The 16,106-nt window shown below is 41.8% G+C and overlaps 1 protein-coding gene across 5 annotated transcripts in view; it reads left to right on the top strand.

The window, feature by feature from the left end:
• Positions 1–779: 779 nt before the first annotated feature.
• Positions 780–16,106, top strand: part of LOC134353594 (liprin-alpha-1-like) — a 155,849-nt gene continuing 140,522 nt past the window's right edge. For all 5 annotated transcript variants that reach the window (XM_063061692.1, XM_063061694.1, XM_063061693.1 and 2 more), the window contains exon 1: positions 780–1,733. In XM_063061692.1, coding sequence (XP_062917762.1) covers positions 1,491–1,733 — 243 coding nt within the window. In that variant the 5' untranslated portion in view covers positions 780–1,490. The remainder of the gene's footprint in view (positions 1,734–16,106) is intronic.

Here is a 16,106-nt window from a genome sequence, read left to right as displayed (position 1 = left end):
ATCTGAAACACACCGCAGAGTTGCCTAAGTGATGGAAGGAGTGCACTCACTGTCCAATCTATAGTTCCCACTCTGGGAACTTCAGTCACTTTTGAACCCACAGAACTCCAATGGATGTAACTAATCTACAATCTTGAAGGCTACTCAATAAGACTGTGTATGTATGTGAGGTATGCGATTCAGAAGTGAAGTAATGAATTTATAGGCAAAGAAGGCTATATCATAAAGAAATATGAGAGTAATTTAGTATTGTCAATCTTATAACCGGCATAAAGAAGTTAAGTGAACTTCTGAAGTTTAATCAATGCATATATGTGTCTTTACTAGACATTTTGTTAGTTTGTAAAAAGTTTCAAATTAATCCTCAAAATAACAGAATAGCAATAAAAAACGCCAAAGTAAAAAAAAACAAATTAAAGTCAAAGAAGTACTATTTATTTTGCTGAGGATTTTCAATCTCGATTGCAATTCCAACAGAAATAGACTACAATTGTTTCTTTTCTTGCATGGAATTTTGCAATCAGCATTTTCCTCCCAACCTCCGCCTTTTTCCTTAACTGATGAGACCGATCAGGGAAAAATACCCAGACGGTGTAGTGTGAGCTCCCACCGCCTGTGATGGAACCGCGCCTCCTCACTCTCCCTGTTTATAATTGGTGGGTGAGCAGAACAAGTGAGAAAGTAGGCTGAATAGGAGGAACCAAGTGGTTAGCCAGGAGGCGGAGTCGGAGTAAGAAGAGGACCCTGAAAGCTTGTGGAGGGGGCGGAGTTGGAGGACCCAAGAGGTTGGTGAGTGGTGTTGGAAGACCAGAGGTCAGCCAGGAGGCGGAATCGGGCAACCGGCGGGGGTGTAAACCCGAGAAGAGGCGAAGGGGCGTAGTCGGAGGACCGGAGAAGTCAGCCAGCAGGCGGAGTCGGAGAAGGTGGGGAGACCCGAGAACGAAGCTGACGTAAAAGCAGCGGAGTCAGAAGGACCCGGGAGGCGCGCGGCGAGGCTGCGTCTGGGTCGTGAGCGAGTACGCGCGCGGGTGCGCACACACAGACAATTTGACGGGGACGAGGACGTCCTCCAGGGAGCTTCGAAAGGCACAGAGAGAGCGAGAGAGTTAAAGGAGCGGCGGTGACGGGGATGTGATTACAATCGGAGTAGGACCACCCGGGCGACGCTAAGCGAGGCCGAAGGAGGAGGAGTAGGCGCCGGCAGCGGCTTGTTTTATTGCCCTGGATCTCTCACTCGGTGTGCGGCTGACGGCGATGAGCGCGGGGCCCGGATCGGCCTGTGGCTGCCGCCGGCTCGGCTGACGGGGCGGGCGGGCTTGTTTTTTTTCGCTTTCAAAACAGTTCCATCCATTACTTAAGTGTATTTATCGCCACACATCCCCTCGCACTCATCCCCACTGCTACCTCCCCACAGGAGAGGCCGGTGAGAGCCCGGGCCCTTCCTTGAGCAACACCCCCCCCCAAACACCCGCAGCCGGCCTCCACCCAAGATGATGTGTGAAGTGATGCCGACCATCAGCGAGGATACGATGAGCCCACGGGGCTCGCAGTACGGCCCCGACACCGAGGCCAACTTCGAGCAGCTGATGGTGAACATGTTGGACGAGCGCGACAAGTTGCTGGAGAGCCTGCGGGAGGCGCAGGAGTCGCTAGCCCTGTGTCAGGCCAAGATGCAGGAGGCTTTCCACGAGAGGGACTCGCTGCAGAGACAGCTCAACACCGCCTTACCTCAGGTAGTGCTGGCGGGTACCTTCACTCTCACCTTTACCAGCCTTGCACTGCCAATCTCTCTTACCTTTGCACATCTATTCCCTAACCATCGACTGCCCTGATAAGTTCTCCTATTGCACCCCCTTCTGCTTTTTGCTTTATTTGCAATCCTAAATGGTTTTACATACCATTTTCCTTTCGGACCCTTGCTTTTTCTTTCCCATCACTTCTGTTCACCCCCATCCATGCTCGTTCCCCCCCCCCCCGTGGCCCTTCCCCATTCCCTCATATCACCCCCCAGTGGCGCCCCCTTCCCTATTCCCTTGTTTCACCCCCCCCAGTGGCACTCCCTTCCCCATCCCCTCATTTCACCCCCCCTCCCCCCGGTGGCCCTCCCTTCCCCATTCCCTCATTTTCCCTCCAGTGTCCCCCCTTTCACCATTCCCACTTTTCCCAGTGGCTTCCCCTTTCCCCTCCAGCTGTTCCCCACTTTCCCACTCGCCCATTTAACCCCTTTGTTCCCACTTTCTCCAACACCCACTCACCACTTTCCCCCCTCCTCTGGCCTTATTCCTATTCTCCCCCCCCATTCTGCCCCCTCATTTAGTCATCTTCCCATTCCCATTTTGCCCCCCTCAGTTGTATTCCCTTTGCATTGCCCTTTCCATGCTACGTTGTACCCTATTCATCCCCATTCTGCCTATTGTTACCTCTGTTTCTCCCTCTTTCCCCGTCCATGCTCTGCTTTAACCCCATCTCTCCCCCTCTTCCCATACCCTTTTTTCTGATTCCTTCCCACCTTCCTGCCCTTCTGCCTCTATATTCTGTCACCTGTCTTCCCCTTCATCCTCTTCTGTTTCTTTTCTCTCATCTTTTCCCTGGTCTGTACCCCTCATCCCATCACTTGCCTCCTCTCATTCATCACCCTAATGCACAACCCATCCATGACCTAATTCTCCCTTTGCAAGTTTTGTCCTCACGCTTTCTTCCGAACTCCTGCCTGTTGCTTTCCATCCACTCTTCCTGGTTCTTTGTTTGCCCCTCCCCTGTGTCTGTTGTTTTCTTCCCTGTTTCCTGCTAATGTGTTTTGGCTGCCATTCAGTTCAATTCATTATTGCTTTTCTGTCCTTTTGGAATGAGGGTTTTTATTGTTGCTGCACCTTTCAGGAACAACTTGTTTGTGTTTAATTGCTCCACAACACCTAAAGGAGCGTTATCATGTAAAAAAAATGTAGTTTTGAGCCACACAGAAGAAGGTATTCATTTAAACAAAAACTTGCTCAAAGAGTCAAAAGCTTTTTCCTTGGCATATGAAGCTTCCAAAAGGACCACGTGCTTGCTGTAGTGTTTAGAGGATTGCATGTGTTAATGGCCCGGAGACCTATGTTGGTTGGAGTCAGGGCCTTGTGCTTTGGCTGTTGGAAGGGTCATTCATGCCAAACAGGTTGAAGGGTAGAGGCCGGACTAAGAGTGGTCCACTGGTCATCCAGGTTTGCGGGTTGAGCTGAGGGCTAATAACCCTGACTGGCCAAAAAGTAATTGTTATTGAAATAGCAATGAAGAATCCTTCCATAGAGACAGAGATGGAGGACCTTCATTGCTGCCCTAAACGCCAGCGGCATTATGGGCAGCAAGTAAATTAGCATATGCAAACATAATTTTCTCATCTAATCTCATCCAGGATTATTGCATTCTCCAATTTTGGCTGTATTCACTCGCAATTTTGATTAATATGTACATGTTTGTTTCTTTATCAGCAGTGGCCCTTTTGAATTCCCCCTACTTCTATTTCCTCCTTTAATGATGCTTTTGGTTAACTACTCTACTTTCGTAGCTTGGGATAAATATTGATTTCATTATGTGCCTGGGGAACATGTAAGAGCATCTCAAAGGTGCACACTGCTGGCATTCAAGTGAAATATGACTCCTGTTGGAAGATGGAAATTGTGGGAGAGTTCTAGGCTCAGCAAGCTTCCAGAAGCACCAGTTAGGATTGATCATTGTGATATACTTGTGTTGAATTAGTCCATGATTTGTGTCCATGCAAAAGGACTCATTAACATCTCATTAAAAATGTAACACTTCCTTACTGCTATTGGAATGGTTGATGATTGGTTGTCTGTCGTTTCTGATGATGACAGATCTGCGCAGTTCTTCTGTTATGCGGTGAACTGCACGAAGAAAACCTGTATGAGAGAGTTTTTTAAAGTGCACTTGGAAAATTCCACTGTCTTGAGTTCAGAAGTCTGGGTCCACAGATATGAATAGTCCATTGGAATTTCAGTCTAGGTATTTGTGCTTAAATTGGAATTGGTTTATTATTGTCACATGTACCAAGATGCATTGAAAAGGATGTTTTGATGAACTGTTCATACAGATCAAATCATTGCAAAGTGCATTGAGGTAGAACAAGGTAAAATAGTAACAATGCAGAATAAAGAGTAACAGTACAGAGAGAGTGCAATGCAGGTGAACAATAAACTGCAGGATCATAATGAAATCTATTGGGAGGACAAGAGTCCATCATATCACAGTCGGGAACCATTTAATAGTCTTCAAGCGTGGGGTAGAAGCTGTCCTGGAGCCTGGTGATCATGCTTTCAGGCCTGAAAATGTGTACCACAATATACATCCCAGTGGAAGAAGGGAGAAGAAGGGTTGTTTGGGATGGTGGGGTCTTCATTAAGCTGACTGCTTTACTGAGGCAACGAGAAGTATAGAGGGTTCTGGTCATGGGCAGAGCAGTTGCCATACCAAGCTGTAATTATGCATCCAGATGCGATGGTTTCTGAGGTGCATTGATGGGGATGTGGCAATTTTTTTTTGCCGCCTCAGGAAGTTCCGCTTTTTTGACTGTGGCACCGATTGAGTTGGACCAGGACAGCTTATTGCTGACCAGCTCTTTTGTTAATAATGAGGGAAAGGTGGTTGTTATAACAATGTGACTTGATCCCACAATCTACAATGCTCCCACAAATTGGAAGTTGTTGCTACTTAATAAATGAGCGAGCACAGATAATCACATCAGTTATTTGTAGGATGCCTGGAAAATAGTAATAGAATTGAGCAGATGGATTTTTGCTTTAAATTTACCCAATGACTTGGCCTCCACAACTATTTGTGGCAATGAATTCCACAGATTCATCAGTTCTCTGGCTGAGGAAATTCCTCCTCATCTCTGTTCTAATGGGACAGCTTTCAATTCTGAGATTGTGTCCTCTGGTCCTAGATGCTTTCGTTCTTGGAAACATCTCTCCATGTCTACTCTATACCTTTCAGTATTCAGTAACTTTCCAAAAGATCCCTTAATTCTTCTAAACTTCTGTAAGTACAGGCCCAGAGCTATCAAACATTCCCCATAAGTTAACCCTTTCATTTCTAGGATCATTCTTGTAATCCACCTCTGGACCTCTCCAATGCTAATACACCCTTTCCTAGAAAAGGAGCTCAATATTAGGTGGAACATATTATAAAATGTGAGCTCATACGCTGGTGGAAAAACAAAACCTTTCTTGAAACTATAAGGATGAGGCTAAGATGCATCCTTCATCAAGCTTCATGGCTAAGCTTGATTCTTACTGCTGGTAGTTTGTTAGCAATAAATTTGGGCCTAGAAACTGACCATGAGGTAAAACATACTTCTGCTTAAATTAGTTAAGTTTATTTGTCTCTGTTGCAGAGCTTGATAGTTTTGATTTTTTTTGCTTTGGGATGAAATGGAACATTGCAGAAATGAGTGATGGGAAACTGTTTGCTATCCTTTAGATGGTTGTTCATTTAGATTGGCCAGGTTATGAAGGGCATGTAAAGACTGTAGTCTGTGGCCATTACGTAATTTATATAGAAATGCATTTGCAATGATTGAAATAGGTGAGGATGAGTTTTAAGTACAAACTATTTCCAAATTCTACAAGGGCAAATTTTCCTCAAGTAGCCAGTTGTTTTAGTTCTAATTAAGCTAATTCAGGGTTTACTTAGAATCAAAATCGGGTTGAATACCACTGACGTGCTATGAAATTGGCTGTGTGGCAGCAATACATTGCAATGCATAATTAAAAACTAAATTGCAGTAAGAAGTATGTATTAGTTAAGTAGTGGAGAAGAGGGGAAAAAATGTAGTGAGGTAATAGTCATGGGTTCACCACTGTCCATTCCGAAATCTGATGGGGGGTACAAAGCTATTTCTGAATCATCATGTGTGCCTTCAGGCTTGTGTACTTATTTCCTAATGGTAACAATGAGAAGAGGGCATGTCCTGGGTGATGGGGATCCTTAATGACAGATGCTGCCTTTTTGAGGCATCGCTCCTTGAAGATGGCCTGGCTGCTGGGGAGGCTAGTGCCCACGATGGAGTTGTCTGAGTTTACAACTTTTTGCAGCTTATTTTGATCCTGTGCAGTAGCCCCCCTGCCCCCCCCCCACATACCAGACGGCGATGCTTAGAATGCTGTTCACAGTATAGCTGCGGACATTTGCAAGTGTCTTTGGTGACCTACCAAATCGCCTCAACCTCCAAATGAAATGGATTTTATGTAACTGCACTAATGGGTACAAGGTAGATGTTGACACCCAGGAACTTGAAATTACTCAGTATTTCCACTTCTGATCCCTTGATGAGGACTGGTGTATGTTTCCTTGCCTTGCCCTTTCTGAAGTCCACAATCAATTCCTTGTTCTTCCTGATGCTGAGTGCAAGGTTCTTGCTGCAGTACTGCTCAACTGGTTGATCTCTCTCATTCCTGTATGCCTTCTTGTCACCATCTGAAATTCTGCCAACAATAGCTGTCATCAGCAAATTTATAGATGGTCATTTAAGTATTGCTAGCAGAACCAGTAGGGCAGTTGGTAGTGTTGATGCTGTAGTCTGGTTTAACCTTGACTGATGGAATATGTTGTCTTTTAGACAATAAACAAGCTTTGCAAATATGGCGTGTTGTTATTTTTTTTTAAATAGGGCTATCAATGAAAGAATTCCTTTCTGGCCTACCTTATTCATTTGATTTCAGGTTAAGAAATGGTTTTGAGTATTTCTCTTGTACATTATTCCAGCACACAGTGCAGTTTGTTTTTTTTAATTGAGTATAATTATAATTATAGTTAAACAGTTTCACATTGTCATGTGCTTTCACTTTTAAATGTTTACCTCTTGTGAAAACGAATCACTGTGGTGTATGTGGTATTTGTTTTATATTCCTGAAATAAGTTGCCTGACCCATTAACCCATGATAGTTCTGTCTGCCTTAGAAAAGCATTATCTCTACATTTATAAAATGTGTGAGAATCAGCTTTATTATCACTCTCTTGTATGACACAGGATCTGTTGCTTTGTAGCAAATACATAAATTACTATAAATTACAAAAGAAATAGTACGAAAACAAATAATGAGGTAGTGTTCTTGGACCATTCAGGAATTTGATGGCAGAGGAAAGAAACTGTTTCTGAATCACTTAGTGTAGGGCTTCAGGCTCTTGTACTACCCCACCAGATGGTAGTAAAGAGAGGAGGGTCCTTAGCAGTGGATGCCACCTTCTTGAGGTACCACCTCTTGAAAACATGTCCTCAATGGTGGGGAAAGGATGTGCTAGTGATGGAGATAGCTAACCTTTACATCCCTCCACATCCTCTTGTGATCCTTGGCATTGGAGTTTCCATACCAGGCAGTGATGTTGCTAGTCAGAATGCTCTTCACCATAGGTAAATAGGTTTTCAAGAGTTTTTGATGACATACCAAATCTCCTCAGACTCCTAACAAAGTAGAGCTCTTGACGTGCCTTCTTTATGATTGCGTCAACATGTTGGGCCCAGGGCAGATCCTTTGTAATGTTGACACCATGGAACTTGGAACTGCTGAACCTTTCCATTGCTGACCACTCAATCCACTGATTGCTGAAGTCAGTGGTCAATTCCTTGGTCAACTGCATTTGAGTATGAGGCATGGAGGACAGAGGGAACTTGATGTACAAGTTCAAGGCTCCCTGAAAGTGGTGCTGGTTGATGACACAGTGAAGAAGATGGAAGGAATGCTACCTTCATTGGTTGGCTCATAGCGTATGAGAGCAGAGAGGTTCTGATACATCTTCATAAAGCAATGTTGTATCACAGTTGTGTACATTTTGGTTGTCACGTTGTAGGACAAATACAGTTTCACTGAAGAGGATCTAGTGGAGATTCACCAGATTGTTGTCTGGGATGGAGCATTTCAACAATGACGATAAACTGGAGAAGTTGGGTTAATTTTCCTCGGAGTGGAGGAAGCTGAGAGAAAGGGCGGTGGGGGTTGGGAAATTCTGATTTGAGCCATACGATATTTTGAGGGGTATAGATATTAGCTATTAGAAAACTTTTGTCCATAGCATGTTTAAAAACTAGAGGACATGTAAAGATGTAATGGTACGTCTGTAGTGGATGCAATCTCACTGACTCTCCACTTGGCCATGTATCACCTGGACAATAGCAATACCTATGTCAGGCTGCATTTGATTATAGTTCAGCATTCAATGCCATCATGCCCTCTATATTAATCAACATGTTGTCTCCAAAACCTGGGTCTCTGAACTCCCTCTGCAACTTGTTCCTTGACTTGCTCATCAGGAGACTACATTTAGTGCAGGTTGAAAATAACAGCTCCTCCTCGCCGATAGCTAACACTGTTGCACCTCAAGGATGCATGCTTAGCCCACTGTACACTCTACACCCATGATTGTGTGTCTAGACACGGCTCAAATGTCATCTATAAATTTGCCAATGACACAACTGTCAATGGCAGAATTTGAGATAGTGATGAGCAGGTGTACAGCAGTGAGACAGATCAGCTGGTTGAGTGGTGTTGAAAGAATAACCTCGCACTCAACGTCAGTAAGACGAAGGAATTGATTGTGGACTTCAGGAAGGGGAAATCAGGGAATAGACCAGTCCTCATCAAGGTATCGGCAGTGGAAAGGGTGAGCAGTTTCAAGTTCCAGTGTGTCAAAATCTCTGAACGTCTATCCTGGGCCCAACATATGCAATTACAGAAGGCATGACAGCAGCTATATTTCATTAGGCGTATGAGGAGACTTGGTATGCCACCAAAGACTCACGCAAATTTTTACAGATGTATTGTGGAGATCACTCTGCATTGTATTGAGGGGGGGGCACTGCACAGAATCAGAAAAAGTTGAGTAAAGTCGCCAACTTCTGTCATTGGCATTAGCCTCCCCAGTATAAAGGCAACATCTGTCATTAAAGACACCTGTCACCCAGGACATGCCCTCTTCTCATTGTAACCATCAAGGAGGTGGCACAGGAGCCTGAAGGCGCACACTCAACATTCGAGGAAGAACTTCTTCCCCACTGCCGTCAGATTTCTGAATGGACAATGAACCCATGTACACTACCCCACTACTTTTTTTTCACTTTTTATGCTACTTATTTAATTTGTATATATGGTGTAATTTATAGGTTCTTGTTTATTACAATGTACTGCTGCTGCAAAACAACATTTTTCATGACATATGCTAGAGATATTAAACCTGATTCTGTTAAGAGGGAGGAGATTTAAAGGGAATCTGAGAAGAACTTTTTCACCCTGTGATTGTTGGAATCTGGACTGCATTGCCTGAGTAGGTGCTGGAGAATTTGGAAACGCAGCTACTAAATATGGACAGTCAGCATTGCATTGTGTGTGGGAAGACGTGTCTCATGAATTTCTTTGAATTTTTTGATAGGGTGACGAGCAAGGCAGCAGGTGCTGTCTGTACAGACTTGTGGAAAGATTCCAGCATGATGGTTCGCTTGGGATCCAATGTGAACTAGTCAATTTGGATAGTGGGAATCAGGGTGATAGTGGAGGGTCTTTAGATTGTGCCACACCCTTAATTGATCATGTTAAACAACTGCTTACTAGATGGTCCCCATTGTCCTCTTCATTGATTGGCCAAATTAATGCTATTAAAATGATCATTTTACCTAAATTTCTGTATCTATTTCAGGCGGTACTAATCTTCATCTCTGAATCCTTTTTTGATATTATTGATTCTAAAATTTCTTCATGTATATGGCAGAATAAAAATCCTAGGTTAAGTAAGAAATATTTACAGAAATCAAAAAAGGATGACAGTCCTTTTCAAGCTTTTCTTTTATGGAAAACAAAGGGAATAACATGTTTTTGTAATTTATTCATGGATAATTGTCTCATGCCTTTTGACCAGTTGTCTAATAAAATAATTTGCCTAGATTGCATTTTTTTCAGATTTTTACAGATTAGAAACTTTTTGAATGTTATTTTACCTACTTTTCCAATACCACATCAAACTGAAATTATAGAAAAAATTTTAGGTTTAAATCGCTATCAGAAGAGTTTAATGGCAATTATTTATGATTTAATTACGAAAATACGTCTAGGTACATCTGATAAAATTAAGAATGAATGGGAAAGAGAACTTCAGGTATTTTTACCTATAGAGAAATGGGAGAAAATTCTCCAACTAGTTAACACTTCTTCAATGTGTGCCAGACAGGCTTTGATATAACTTAAGGTGGTTCATAGGGCCCATATGTCCAAGGATAAATTAGCTCGTTTTCATTGCCATATAAATCCTGTCTGTGACAGATGTAATTCTGAGGTAGCTTCCTTGACACATATGTTCTGGTCCTGCCCTCTTTTGGAAAAATATTGGAAAGACATTTCTGATATTATTTCAGTAGTTTTGCATATTGATTTACAACGTCATCCTATTACTGCAATTTTTGGATTACCAGTGATGGACTGTAATCATTTATCCCCTTCAGCTTGCTGTTTGATTGCATTTGTTACATTAATAGCCAGAAGATCCATTTTATTTAAATAGAAAGATTCTAATCCCCCTACTACATTTCATTGGTTTTCTCAAAGTATAACTTGTTTAAACTTGGAAAAAATTAGGAGTGGTACTATCGATCCTTTGGTTAAATTTGAAGAGACTTGGAGGCCATTTATTCAACATTTTCATGACGTAAGCTGACCTTTTCCGAATCCTTTTCAATAACTTTTTGTTCGTGTATAGAGGAGCGAAGTTAATGACAAATAATGATTTTTAACCGATAAAACATGCCAGCCCAGCCTTTGTTTTGTTCTGTTTTTTTTTAGTGTAGGGGGTCTTTTTCTTGGTATAAAATTTTCTGTATCTTTTTCATGTTCGGTTATTAAGAGATTGGGAGGCTTAAATTACATGTTACTCGGAGTCTGTGTGTACATTAACTGTTAATGTAATCCCAATCTCTTTGTATTACTATCATTATATTATCAATTCGAAACTTAATAAAAAAAATTGAGAAAGAAAGATTGTGCCACAAGGATCAGTGCTGGGCTCACTGTTTGTCACGTATGTTAATGATTTGGATGGCAATGTAGTTGGTGTGATTAGTAAATTTGTGGATGAGGCCAAAGTCTGTGTAATGGCAGTGAAAAAGGCAGGGTCTAGATTAACTGGGAAAATGTGTGACAGAGAGCACTTGGTAAAGGCACTCCATATACAGGCACATTCGCCCACACACAAACATTGCCTTGTTATTCTGCTGTTGTTGTAGTGAGTGTGTGCGGCTCAGTGTCTTCCCTGGTATATTCTCATAATTAACCCACCCTCACCACATTGCTACTTACAAATCAGCCACTCACCACAACAACAGAACAGCAAGGCAATGCTTTTGTGTGTGAGTGAATGTGCATGTGTAAAGAGTGCTTTTACTGGGTGCTTTGTCACAGTGGGCCAAGGAATGGCAGATGAAATTTAATTTGAACTGTTGTATTTTGCTAAGTGAAACAAGGATAGTAAATGGCAAGATGCTGAAGAAGTTGAAACTGTCCTATGGTTACAAGTACCTGGCTCCCTGAAATTGGTGATGCAGGTTCACAAGGTGGTGAAGGTGGTGTAACAGCTCTATAAGACATTGTGAGTATTGTGTGCGGTTCTAGTTGCCTAACTATAGCAAGGGTGTCAATAAACTGGAAATGGTGCAGGAAAGAATCATGGGCATGTTGGAGAGACTGGATCGGCAAGACTTTTCTTTATCCCCTGGAGAGAGGGAGGCTGGTGGTGACCTTAGAGGTATACTAACCATGATGTGCGTAGATAAAGTGAATGGTTACAGTTGTTCCCCCCCCCCCCCAACCCTTTCCTGGGTTGAGAGTCTGAAGCTAGTAGCCGTAGATTTGAGATGAGGGGTGAGCTGTAAAAGGGTCCTGAGAGGCAACATTTTCCACACAGTGGGTGGTGAGTGCATAGAATGAGTTTCCAGTGGTGGGTTCAAGTACAATATTTAAAAGAATTAGGCAGGTGCATGGTTAGGAAATGTTTAGAAGGATATGGGCCAAATGTAGGCAAATGGGAATAGTTCAAGTTGGCAACATGGTCAGCATGGATTACTTGGCCCAAAGGGCCTGTTTCTATACTGTATAACTCTTTGAAAATTTTGTTCATAGTTTTAAATGTTTGCAATTTTAGGCTTTTGCAGCAACAGGATAACCCAATATTTATGAACTAGTTTAATTAGGTGGTTTCCTCCATTTTATTTGGGAAGAAAGGGACAGAGATGCATATGTAAATTAAGACCATAGTGTCTTGTGTATGCCGTTCAATACCATCTGTTTTCTGCTTGTGTTGAGGTTCAGAGTTAATTCCATTTCCAAATATCCTGAGGTGTTTGAAGCGTGGAGAATGGACCTAATTTAATGGTAAAAATTTCCTTTTGTAAATCAAATAACTTGTTTGCTTTATGAAGTAGATTCAATTTGGGAAGTGCAGATCTGTAACCCTCTGCTTTTGCAGAAGCTTTGCCTTTAAAGCTCCTCATATATTGCCTCACTGCTAACTTTTAACGTTAAAGGAAACTAGTCAGATTCCCTACAGCTGGAAAAGCAGTGTTTTAAAAAGTTGAGCCATTTGTAGTAGCATTACAGTACTTAAAATCAGCCTTTTTCTGTCATTTCAACTACTTCCGTGTAGGAATGTATTCACTTTCATCATATTTGTTAGTCAATTGATTTTAAACACCTTTTGAAGCAGAAATCAGTATTGGTCTAAACTTGTTGCTTGTGGAAATTGTTTATTTTAAATCTCTGGGTCCAGTCTTGATTTCAACATGGAGCTCTTTGTTTTCCAGTTTTGTAAGGCATACATTCTTTTCTGATTCTTGTATTCTAGTGATAAGTTGTGAAGATTTAGTATTTAGCATTAAGTATAGTTTATTACAAGAACGAAAGCAATACCTGTTAAACTTCTGGGAGTACAAGCAATTGGGAAATCCTTGTCTTTATCAGGTACAATTTTTTCGTGTATATGCTCTTTGATCAAGTAATGATAGAAATTTTAAATGATAGGCAGTTACATATATTAGAATTATTTGCATCTTTCAAAAGGTGTGTATTGCGTACATTTAAAAAAAAATGCTCGCCTATCAAATTCCTTGTGGGTGATCCAATCTGCCTCCAATGAATAGCACTGCTGGACAGTGCCTTAGGTTTGTGTAATGGGTTAAAATGCAAGTAGCTATGAACAATTGTCTGTTGGCTTCACGTGCCTAATATTTCATAAACTGGCACAGCTGCAGTTCAGCATTATCTACATTTTAATGTATACCAAAGCAATCAGAATTATTACTTTGGAAAAGTAATAATTCTTTGGAAAAGTAAGACATGGGAGCAGAATCAGGCTATTCAGCCCGTTGAATCCTCTCTGCTATTTGATCATGGCTGATTATCATTCTCAACTCCATTCTCTTTTAAATGAAGACACACTGGACTTCAGAGATCTCTTATTTGGTGATAGGCAGCATCTGCTTGTGATTTTTGTTTTAGTTGTAGCAAAGTTGTATTGCAAATATGAATGAAACAAACAACTGCAGGTAATTTACATACTATACAAAGGCCCCCTTCCTGACAACTGCTGGTAAGCTGATTTCTCTGCAAATCAGAAATGTTTCTATTGGTGCCAATATTGTATCATCGAATAAACTCCCTAATGCTGTCCATAATTACATTAATAAAATATATACTGATTCTTCCATGATGATTCTCACAATTAAAAGCTTTAAAAGTGTTTTAGAAATGTATAGGAGAATTTGTAAAAAGCTGTATTTTCATGAGGTATGTCATTCATAACATGTATGTAAAATCTCAGTCAATGGCATTATCTTTTCTGAGAGTTATTTTCAATGTAGTTAGCAACATTTTACATTCCTTTGTAATTACGAAGGATGGTTTAATGTATTGCTTGGGGAATAGAGTAATTTCTTGGGATCTGCAGTGAACCAATCCACAAAGGCACTTTGTATCTAGGTTACCCTTGTACATTCTGTTGTGGGAGAACACTAATCAAGTGTTGCAAGCATTTATGAGTAATTTAGGCATATATAGGCACAAGACACAATATCTATGTGGATTCTAATTGGGCATCTCTAAAGGCTAGCCCACAGAATCTTGTAAAGTTGCATAGGCAATTTGAGCACATATCCTAATAGATTAAGCTTTTAGGGACTAATTCAGCGAGTATTATTTTGTCTTAATTTATTTGTGAAAAGAGGAGGGAGCAGCAGATTATCTTTGAATTAAAAGGAGAGATTGTTCAAGTTTTTATAGATCACCAATTAAGACTAATTTATACTTCTGAGTCAAATCGACGTAGCTGCGTACCCTATGTCGTAGCCTGATGTGCACCTCCCCAAAAATGTAACTACGCGTTACAGCGATGCAGACCACAACAACTGTGATTGGTCCACTTGGTTGCATCGCATTTCCTCCTACGCTGCAATAGCTTCCCATTGGGCAACTGAAGGGCAGGGAAGAAACTCTGGCTGCAATGCTTTCCATAAAGCTTTACAGACTTCCGAAATTATGGAGGACCCTGTGCTTGATGCCAATTTGTAGCTAGCTGCTACAGCCTGTTGACTTCCACCTGAAGCTAAAACTCGAATGGTGATTGCCAGTCTCTGAATATACTGTGTGTACACAGATGCAAAATAAATGGTTGGAGACAATGAACCAAATCGTCAAATCTACCTGCCGACATCCGAAAATATTTGAAATGCATTTCCTTGTCCATGTCTTTCAGTGGCCGGACAAGCACAGAAAATCCACCCTCCTCCAGTTTCAGTCGCCATTGTTTGAAGTTTGAGTTTCTTCGTGTTGAGTTTCAATACGAAGAAACTCAACATAGTGGCATAGAAACCCCACCGCCAACTAGCGTTTTGGCGGTGAATTGTAGAGTGACGCAGACACACCAACGCACAAGTATAAATGCTCACAACAGCATAGGCCACTTGCGTAGGCTACGGCATAGGCTACTACGCAGAAGAATAAATCAGCCTTTAGGCATCTTAATTGCCTGTAGCGTTCTCATGGGTTAACGTACCAGTCCTTTGGATTTCTAGTACAATTCTACAACATTCAACTAAACTTAGTTTTTAATTGCCCAATTTATTTTCTTCATTTAAAGACAGTCCATATAGCAAAGTGAGCTTGCCTTTAACTGCCCTTGAGAAGGTGGTTGTTAGCTGCCTTGTTGAACCACTGCAGTCTTTGTGGTATGGGAATAACAATACTGATTTGGAGGGTGGGGGGGGGGGTGGTTAGCGTTCCAGGATTTTGACCCAGTGATAGTGAAGGAATAGAGTTAAATTTCCAAGTTGGGATGGTGTGTGGCTTTGAGGGCAATTTCCATTGGTTGCCCTTGTCTTTCGAGATCTGTGGACCCCAGGTTGGGAAGCCCTATTCTATATTGTAGAGATTGTGGATTTTGAAGGTGCTCTCCAATTCTTCGTGAATTGCCACAGTGCATCTTGTATGTAGCCGCCTGGTAAGCCTCGGGCTCGCTCGGCTTGCTTTCGTCCAGGGGGAGCAGCCTTTGGCCCCACCAAACTGGGTAATCAAGTTGGTGTAGATGCCATGTGATGTACCCCACACTGCCAAATAACAGACAGCACACAATGTGTGATTTACAGATTACACTTTATAGATCTTACTGGAACTATGTAATTAATAGAGATACAATATAAAAGGGAAGTAAAAGGCGCCAAACTTATCAAAGTTCAACCACTTCGTGCACAACCGTTGGAGCTCAAACAACCGTTGGAGCTCAATTAACGGCGTCTTCTTTCCACCATTCCTCTTCGGTTCTCCTCCCAAAAAGCGCTGGGCCTCGGTCTCCTTGGGTCGGATCCTCGCCCATCTTACAGCATCTCTCTCAACACGTCTCCTCTCTCTGTCCCCATTGTGCCTTCTGCCCAAACAATAGCTTATAGACACACAAGAAAGAATAACATCTATCCCAATTGGTTAGCAAATGAATACAATTCCCGTTATCAGTAATTATAACCCAAACAAGCTGCTACCGTTAACTCAGCAGTTAACATTACAGAGAAGCTATTTTATTATAACATAACA

Source organism: Mobula hypostoma, chromosome 11 (assembly GCF_963921235.1).
Source record: "Mobula hypostoma chromosome 11, sMobHyp1.1, whole genome shotgun sequence".
In the NCBI taxonomy this organism is placed as follows: Eukaryota; Metazoa; Chordata; class Chondrichthyes; order Myliobatiformes; family Myliobatidae; genus Mobula; species Mobula hypostoma.
This window is presented reverse-complemented; position numbering and strand designations above follow the sequence as displayed.